Source organism: Mytilus edulis, chromosome 3 (assembly GCF_963676685.1).
Source record: "Mytilus edulis chromosome 3, xbMytEdul2.2, whole genome shotgun sequence".
Lineage (NCBI taxonomy): Eukaryota > Metazoa > Mollusca > Bivalvia > Mytilida > Mytilidae > Mytilus > Mytilus edulis.
The window spans coordinates 39794607-39805057 of record NC_092346.1 but is presented as its reverse complement, the minus strand read 5'-3'; the positions used below and the strand labels follow the sequence as shown (position 1 = coordinate 39805057).

Below are 10451 nucleotides of genomic sequence, written 5' to 3'. Positions count from 1 at the left end.
TATCGATAAAAATGATTTTCTAATTTAGAAAAAAAATGATATTTTTCTAGTATTTAAAGTAAACAAACTGGAATGTCTATAGGAAACATTTAAAATTACAAAAAATATGCGTGTTTAGAAGAAGTTTCGTAAACAGTACACAAATTATGAAAATAATATCATTTTAAAGAATATTTAAGATTGCACTTTTTGTTTACAAACAGCTCTATTTTAGAGGTATTCAAAATAACTCTTGAAATTAAATTTAAGACAAGTTGATTTTCCATTTTTTTAGGTCTAAAATGTACGCTTTTATTGAAAAACGCCCATTTATGCATTACTTTCTGTATTGTCAAAAATGTGTAAGACAGGAGACATGTTTATCTTATTATGAAGAAAATTTGTTTAAGAAAGTATTACTAATAAAATAAGAATATTCTAATATAATGAATTTGGTATAAAACTAGAGATCTATTCTTATTTGCTAGATAACTTCTAAAAAGCAAGGATAAAGCATTCATGTAGTCTGTTGTGAGTTGAGGTTTTTCAGCAGTATTTTGGCTATAAAAATACACAATTTAAAATTATTTTTTCTACAATGTGTAGTCATCAGTGTGCAATTACCACACAATGCTCAACTTTTAAAGACCTAGCCCTCAACTTTTAATGACCTGGCCCTCATCTATTGGCCACCTAGCCCTCAGCTTTTAATGACCTGGTCCTCAACTGTTGGCCAGGTAGCCCTCAACTCTAATTACTCAACTGTTGGACACCTAGCCCTCAACTATGATATTTTCTCAACGTTGCTCAACTAATTTGCATAAAGTTGAGCATTGATAGTTCAGGGCTACCTAATTTGCATGGCAAAACTCCAGCTAGCCCTCAACTGGCCCTCAACTATTTGCTCAACTGATGGCCAGCTAGATCTCAACTGATAGCTCAACTGGCGGCCAGTTGAGCAATGCAGTTGACCTAGTGATCATTTTTATACGACCGCAAAAATTTTAATTTTTCGTCGTATATTGCTATCACGTCGGATAGGAATTAGGGGCCAAAAAGGCCCCAAATAAGCATTTTCTTGGTTTTCGCACTATAACTTTAGTATTAGTAAATAGAAATCAATGAAAATTAAACACAAGGTTTATGACCACAAAAGGAAGGTTGGGATTGATTTTGGGAGTTTTAGTTCAAACAGTTTAGGAATTAGGGGCCAAAAATGGACCCAAATAAGCATTATTCTTGGTTTTCGCACCACAACTTTAGTATTAGTAAATAGAAATCAATGAAATTTTGACACAAGGTGTATGACATCAAAAGGAAGGTTGGAATTGATTTTGGGAATTGAGGTCTGAACAGTTTAGGAATTAGGGGCCAAAAAGGGGCCCAAGTAAGCATTATTCTTGGTTTTTGCACCATAACTTTAGTATGAGTAAATAGAAATCTATGAAATTTAAACACAAGGTTCATTACCACTAAAGGAAGGTTGGGTTTGATTTTAAGAGTTTTGGTCTACATTAAGGTCCAAAGGGTCCAAAATTAAACTTAGTTTGATTTTAACAAAAATTGAATCCTTGGGGTTCTTTGATAAGCTGAATCTAAAAATGTACTTAGATTTTTTATTATTGGCCCAGTTTTCAAGTTGGTCCAAATTGGGGTCCAAAATTAAACTGTGTTTGATTTCATCAAAAATTGAATAATTGGGGTTCTTTGATATGCCAAATCTAACTGTGTATGTAGATTCTTAATTTTTAGTCCTGTTTTCAAACTGGTCTACATTAAAGTCCAAAGGGTCCAAAATTAAACTAAGTTTGATTTTAACAAAAATTGAATCCTTGGGGTTCTTTGATATATTCTGAATCTAAAAATGTACTTAGATTTTTTATTATTGGCCCAGTTTTCAAGTTGGTTCAAATCAGGATCCAAAATTATTATATAAAGTATTGTGCAATAGCAAGAAATTTTCAATTGCATAGTATTCAGCAACAGCAAGAAATCTTCAATTGCACAGTATTGTGCAATAGCAAGAAATTTTCAATTGCTCAGTATTGCGCAATAGCAAGAAATCTTCAATTGCACAGTATTGTGCAATAACAAATATTTTCAATTGCACAGTATTGCGCAATGGCAAGAAATATCTAATTGCACAATATTGTGCTATAGCAAGAACTTTTCAATTGATTGGAGTTATCTTTCTTTGTCCAGAATAGTAGTTAAATCAACTTAAATCATTGTTTTATACAATATACAATGTATATTCACTTTTACTACCAACTGATAAATTAAAACAATCTTTACCATTCAGTGATAACAAGCACCTTTTGTTACATTTTAATATTTTATGATGTATTTAAATGAGTAGTTATTGTTGCAAACTCCATAAGAAATTTGAATTGAATTTTTCTCATTTCAGATTTCATAAATAAAAAGAAAATTTCTTCAAACATTTTTTTGAGAGGATTAATATTCAACAGCATAGTGAATTGCTCAAAGGCAAAAAAAATATTTTAAGTTCATTAGACCACATTCATTCTGTGTCCGAAACCTATGCTGTGTCAACTATTTAATCACAATCCAAATTTAGAGCTGAATCCAGCTTGAATGTTGTGTCCATACTTGTCCCAACCGTTCAGGGTTCAACCTCTGCGGTCGTATAAAGCTGCGCCCTGCGGAGCATCTGGATTTTTGTTTAAAATGTTTATAAATATGATATATGTCGGATCACACTTTTCTTGTCTATTTTATTATTGATAAGAATATATACACATGGAAAAAAGTATTGCAACACCAAATTGAAATTGAAATTAAAAAAACACTTTTTATTTTTTTGTGATATAATTTGGTAAAATAGAACTACTTAAACATTATTTAAGTATCACCTGAGTTTAATCAATAAATATCGACTCGGTAAGTTTTTATCTGCACATGCAGCTACTGTACCCGTAAACAGCAAAACAGGTGTTTTCATCCTCATTGTTTTCAACACTTTAAATAACCAAAATTTTAAAGTTATGTGATTGACACCTTGTAATGGGTCATCGACAACTCTTAACTGCAGCAAGATGACAGATTATCAGCATGAGTGAAGCAGGAGGTCGCTGTAATAACTGCACGTATTGTTGGTCATCACCATTCCACTAGAAGTCGTTTTGAGAATTAAAAATGGCACTAAACGATGTTAAAGACCTTCCGAAATAAAGAAGACCCTCTACCATTTGCTATGGAAAATCAAGCATAAAAAAGGTTGGTCAGAAGGAAACCCCTTGCATACAATACAATCCAAAAAAGAGAGTGTTTGGCATACAGAGACCTTTTAACAAGAACTGTTCGAGATTGACTCATCGCTACTGGTTATCGTGCGATAAGACCATTTCGGAGACCTTTGTTCACGAACAGACACACAGTTTTCCGTATCCAATGTAGTGCAGAGCTCGCTAAAATTGAAAATTAGCATCATGGAGGAAGATTCATTGTTCCAATGGAATTCGGGTCATCTTCCGTGGACGGATCGTAGCCCAGATTTGAACCATATCGAGCATATATGGGACACTATTGGGCGGGAAGTGCGCGAAAGGACACCCCAGTTCAAACACATCATGAAATAAACAATGCCCTTCATCAGAAATGGTTGCTGCTACCTTAGCAACAAATAAGTCGATTTTTGGCAGGAATCAGAAGACGTTAAGATGCGGTTATCCGTTTGAATGGAGGCTGCGCACAAAGTACTAATTCTTTGGCGTGTAACGATCAACCATGATGTGAACAGTCATCTGAAGATTAATTTTGAAATGTCTGACATTGTAAAGTTCGACTACAGTCAAAGTTGTAAAATGCATTTTTTTGTACAAAAAACGCTTCATTTTGTTATTAAAATTGTTGTTATATAAATCTTTTTTTTTTTAAACATTTTTTGTTCGTTTCAATGCCAATGTTATCATAAACTATGTTTCAATAATATTATACAAATATCTTATTATATATCATCCAAAAAAAGAGGCTGATTTTTCAATATTTGAAAAATCAAGGTGTTGCAATACTTTTTTCCATGTGTATATAAATATATTGATTGAATACAGACTTCAAATTAATCTACTAACTAATTTTCATAAATGTAATTTTTTTCAGCATTCTTTTGTTTTGAATTGTATACATGTACATAGACACCACAGCACATCTTCAGATCACCTATTAAAGTGGAAGAAGAAAGATTTAACATTGCTGATTCCAATCATTTTTTTTAAACACAAAGGTTTAATTGCATTTTTTTTGGCCAGTGGGTTCGACTCCCACCCAGGACGTTTATATCAATGTACTGTGTCGTGATCTTTGTATGCATGTAAAGTTCAAATTTAGATTTCTTCACCAATGGTTTTTGTCGAGCCTGCAACTTTTGTTGCAGAAAGCTCGACATAGGGATAGTGATCCGGCGGCGGCGGCGGCTACGGCGGCGGCGTTAGCTCACTTCTTAAAAGCTTTATATTTTAGAAGGTGGAAGACCTGGATGCTTCATACTTTGTATATAGATGCTTCATGTTACGAAGTTTCCGTCAGTCACATGACCAATGTCCTTGACCTCATTTTCATGGTTCAGTGACCACTTGAAAAAAAAGTTCAAATTTTTTGTAATGTTGAATTCTCTCTTATAATAAGACATAGGATAACTATATTTGATATGTGCGTACCTTGCAAGGTCCTCGTGTCTGTCAGACAGTTTTCACTTGACCTCGACCTCATTTCATGGATCAGTGAACAAGGTTAAGTTTTGGTGGTCAAGTCCATATCTCAGATACTATAAGCAATAGGGCTAGTATATTCGGTGTATGGATGGACTGTAAGGTGTACATGTCCAACTGGCAGGTGTCATCTGACCTTGACCTAATTTTCATGGTTCAGTGGTTATAGTTAAATTTTTGTGTTTTGGTCTGTTTTTCTCATACCATATGCAATAGGTCTACTATATTTGTTGTATGGAATGATTGTTAAGTGTACATGTCTAGCGGGCAGACTACATGTGACCTTGACCTCATTTTCATGGTTCAGTGGTTAAAGTTAAGTTTTTGAGTTTTGGTCTTTTTATCTAATGCTATATGCCATAGGTCAACTATATTTGGTGTATGGAAATATTTTATGATCTTTATGTCAGTCGAGCAGGTTTTATTTAACCGTGACCTCATTTTCACGGTTCATTGCACAGTGTTAAGTTTTTGTGTTTTGGTCTATTTTTCTTAAACTTTAAGTAATGTGTCAACTATATATGTTGTATAGAAGCATTGTTAGCTGTACCTGTCTGCCTGGCATGGTTCATCTGACCTGGACCTCTTTTTCAAGGTTCATTGGTCTTTGTTTAGTTATCTTGGTTAATGTTTAGTTTATGTGACAGTTGTAATAAAGCTTAGCTTTATACTTAGGACTATCAACATAATATCAATGATTAGTATAGAAGGCGAGACATTTCAGCGTGTGCACTCTTGTGTTAAAATGTTTAACTTTCCTGTTGTGCATGTTGTTCATTCCATTTAAATCCATCATTGATTTTCCAATAAACTTTATGGCACTAAAAAATGTAAATAAAAGCATATGATTTGAAATATTACATGCATTTTGATTATGAAACAGAATATATCGGAATGGAGGATATTGTTTTGGCCTCCAACAAAAAAAGTGCAATTTTATTTGTGTACAAAGCTAAATTAATTTTTGGTCTTCCTCCAACATTTCTGTTTTTTGGATCAGTGATGAATTTGGTGTACAGGTAAGTAGCTGTTTATTAAAAAAATTTAATAGTACTGTAAACAATATTTTAGGTCCATGTTTGACAAGCTGTTAGTCTTAAAGTCATTTTAAACTCATTATTCTCTATTAATTGCGGAAAACAGGATGTATCACTATTGAACATGTTGAATACTTTGATTGCTCTTTAATAATGTCAGATATTTTGCAATATTGTTTTCCATTGTTTGAAGGTGTGGCACGAGAAACAACGGACTAAATAGGTGCAATTCCAAATCCTTGTTGGATCTTGATGATACATGTACTTTGAAATATGCTTGTCAATGGTTTGAAGTGATGTCCGAACAAGAATGAAACTCAAAGGTGTTAGTAGAGGGCAACAAAACTGCGAGTTTAAAATATATATACACTGCAATTCAACAATAAACATGTAGATGTGGAATAATTTTGAGACACATATGTCATATAAAAATATCACAATATTCATTTGCCTGTATCTGGTTTTCAATTTTGATTTCTTGTTTATATTTTCAGTATTGCTAAAGCACCGAAGCTGTCATGTACAAGCACCAGTCCCGATGCTGAAAATCAGATTCTTGGGAGAAAAGATTGTTACCCCATTCGTCTCGAATGATCATGACTATGTTGTTGAGACTCTGTCTACAGAGGAAAAATTACAGGCAGCTCTGAAGGAGGTGGAACTTTTACAAAACCAGGTCACTACTTTATCTTCAAATACATTCTGCTTGAACAGATTTTCAACTTGACAATTCACTGATCAACTTTTACACTGGCTTTATTAACTATGAAACACTGAAGAGTGTCTTTACTGCCTTACAGCCCACTGCAACAACAATGGTTAGATGGTCTCAAATGCAGAGTCATGTGAATGAGGAAAAAAAAAAATGAAAATGCATTCCACTGTGAAACACTGCTTTTAATTGATCATATGAAAAAGAAGATGTGGTATGATTGCCAATGAGACAACTATCCACAAAAAACCAAAATGACACAGACATTAACAACTTTAGGTCACTGTACGGCCTTCGAGTTTGAAACATAATGATGTTTGCTGTAGATGATTCAAACATCAACATGCAATACTTCAATTTGTAGGTCAACAACTTCTTAAAGTAAACAGGAAGTCCGAGGGGCTACATGAGATCGGGGAGAGAAACGATCTTTTCCATTTTTTTCTTCTGTAAAACTCTGTTTTGAGAATCTTCCTCCAATTCAGGAGCACCTCAATTTATGAGCTAATTATCCACTAAAATAAACACTTAAAATGTGACATTTAGTATATGATCAGTAGTCTTCCATTAAAACTAAATTTTGTGTACCAACATAATCATTGTAATTGTTACAAAAAAAATTACAAATGTTGCATTTTGTAGTTTAAACCTATTTATTCATGAAATTTTACAAATATTTCAAAATGTAGGATTTGGAAACAAGCTTCACACAGTTTACATCAATCATATTGTTATATTTTTATTAGTACCTGTATCCCTGTGATGAGAGATGTAACTGGGAACTTTATCAATGGAAATTTAAAACTGAATAGATTTTTCAGTCCTAACTTTCTTAAGAAAAAAATTAAAAATCTTAAGAGTACTGTCACAAAAAATGGAAAATGGCCCTAGCCTGCAGTTCAGTCGTACACTATTAAGATTTCAAAAATAATTGTAGTTGATGTTAAATGACAGAATTCAACTAGTTGAATTTTAGATAATTAACTATCAACTTTAATTGAATGTTTAGATTTAGAAGATGCAGATCTCTTCCATTGGTCTAAATTGAATCTTAAACTAAAGAAACGAAATTACATTAAACAACAATTGATTCCAATAGTGTCAACCTTCCACATGTTCTAGCTGTTCTTTTTTTTTCATTCTTTATATGAAGACTATCAAAAGATAACCCTCCCCCCCAAAAAAAATGAAATAGAAACAAGGGCCGTCTTTCCCCTCAGAGCTATTCAGCTCTTTGATTAATTTGAATTAATTTATTAAAGGAAGGAACAATTTATGAAAAAACTTCCAGATTATTGAAGATATTCTTGTTTTATGTGTAATTGGTTTGTTTTTTCTAAAAAACTAGTAATTACGATGCGAAATATGTTCTAGTTACCCCCCTTTGGCCGATCATTTGATATTCTCGCTTAACTGATTTCGAATTGTGTTCACTCCACCTTTAGTTTTAAAGTGAATTCTTTTTCCTAGTCATTACATTAGAATACGTTAGAGTAATCAGATCGAAATTTAGTTATGTTCAAAATGATATATTGTGGTGGGTCAATTTTCTACCTCATTACAACGGCATATCAATGATGATGATAGAGGAATGGTCGATACCGGACGAAGTTTTTTCTTCTGACGCTTGCTTGTCGGGTTGCGGTGGTTGGTTTGGTGGAAAATTCTTTCATCAAGTTTTTCCAGAATTTATTATGGAGTCTAATCTACATATAAACTGTCTCGAGTTATTATCTATTATAGTATGTTTAAAGTTGTGGGCGCAGTGCTTCAGGGGAAAGAGAATTCGTATTTTGTGCGATAACATTACTTCTGTTACTGTAATTAACACTGGTAAGTCCAGAGATACCTTTTTACAGTGTTGTCTGAGAGAACTTTGCTACATTGCTGCTATATACGAATTTGAGATTAGGGCTGTTCATTTAGCAGGAACTGACAATAGGTTACCTGATTATTTATCGAGATGGCATACTTCGGATAAATTTGCTGCATTGTTCTATAATGCGGTATCAGGTTCATTAGAAGAGTTAAGTGCGGAAGAACATTTGTTTAAATTTTCGCATAAGTGGTAATTACGTTGATAAAGTTTATATTTGAACAAGCATTGGACAGCCAATAAAAGAAATTTTTGAATGCTTTTCAGATTTAGAATTATTACAGTTAAAAGAGGATGTTAAAGTTTCTACTAGAGCAGCATATGCGCTAGGATCGAAGAAAAACTTATTAGTCCAATGGAGAGCCTTTTTACTATTTTGCACGTACTTTAATATGAGTTTTATTCCTGCAAATTTGGATACTATTTGTTGTTATGCACAATTTCTCAGTCGGTCTTTTAAATCTGTAGAATCTATTAAGAATTATATTAATGGTGTAAAAGTTATGCATTTAATGTTGGATTGCTCTTTTCCACACTTAGACAGTTTTGTTTATAAATTACTGCTTAAAGGATTGTCACGAACCAAGTCACATATGCCACGTAGAGCTTTACCCATTTCACCAGATATTTTATTAGAGATGGTGGTACATTTTAATTTAGAAAATGGTTCTGATTGTGTATATTGGTGTCTTTTTTTGTTTGCCTTTTTCTTGATGTCCAGGAAATCTAACTTAGTTCCAGATTCTTGTTCTCAATTTGACAAGAATAAGCAATTGACCAGAGGTAAAGTCTTTGTTGTTAACGATATTGCTATAGTTGTTTTTGAATGGACTAAGACTATTCAACATGGGGAAAGAAGATTAAAGATTCCGTTGGTTAAAATCCCTGGCTCTGTCCTTTGTCCGGTTTCTGCGTATAATCATATGTGTAGTAAAGTTCCGGCATCTCATGATTCCCCTGCCTTTGTTATAAGTAAGAATTCGAAGTTGACACCAGTCACTTATGGTCAGTTCCAGAGAAAGCTGAAATCTGTTATTCTGAAGACAGGGAGAGATCCTAATCTATATTCATCACATAGTTTTAGGAGAGGTGGTGCCACTTTTGCATTTAGTTCACATGTACCTAGTGATCTTATTCAATTACACGGGGACTGGGCAAGCGATGCCTATAAAATATATTTAGAATTTTCTATGAAGGATAAAATTTCTGTAGTTAGAAATATGGCAAAATTTGTTTGATTGTCTTTCAGAAGTTGTGACCAGTAAGAAGGTTTTGGTTTTTACAGATTCTATAGGGAAATATTTGGATGACATAATTTGCATGGATTTGGTCGCGGTCAGAGGAGCCAGGATACATTCTTTAAGAAACATGATTAAGGGTAGAGATATATGTTTAGCTAACTATTCTCATATTATTATTCACTTAGGTACTAATGATATAGTTAATAACTCTGTTGACAAAATTATTGCTGATTTTAGGGAACTTATTGTTACTATCAAATCTTATTCATCCAGTATTAAAATTTTTATATCTTCTATTCTGCCAAGGCCTGTTGATTTTTCTTATACAGGTAATAAGTGTAAAAGTGTTAATTTAGAATTGAGCAGGATGTGTTCTAAGAGTAATTTAAGCTATATTAGGTCTTTTAAAAGATTTTTTCATAAAGGCATTCCAGTAAGGTCATTATTTGCTTTTAAAGATGGTGGGCTTCACCTTAATGAAGCTGGGCAATATGAATTGCGCCAGTGTTTCCAGCATGCTATTAATCATATGTAAATAATTTAGTATTTTGTATTTTGTCTTCATGTATGTCATTATTATTATTTAGTTTTTATAGGCTAGCCTAAAGGGAGTGTTTCATTCCTTAGGTGTTTGAATTTTCAAGGGAGTGTTTCATCCTTTGGATTCATTAGTGTATATATGTCTCTTTAAGGTACTCTACTTTTAGGAGAGATTTCCGTGAATTTCTCCTAAGTAGATCTAGCAGCTGAAGAAGTGTTTTATTCTTCCTGCTTGGAGTTGAACTTTCAAGAGAGTGTTACATCTCTTGGGTTTAACCACATCTGTAACTTGTTTGGTTTTGTTTGGCGGGCTAGTTTGGCGGATATTTAATTTTT

General features: G+C 33.2%; 1 protein-coding gene across 1 annotated transcript; it reads left to right on the top strand.

The window, feature by feature from the left end:
* The first annotated feature begins 5603 nt into the window (after positions 1–5603).
* On the top strand, positions 5604–9572 carry LOC139515250 (uncharacterized). Its single transcript, XM_071304814.1, has 3 exons — positions 5604–5728; positions 6241–6317; positions 8602–9572. The coding sequence occupies exons 1-3, from the start codon at positions 5604–5606 to the stop codon at positions 9570–9572; spliced, it is 1173 nt and encodes a 390-aa protein (XP_071160915.1).
* Positions 9573–10451: the final 879 nt, after the last annotated feature.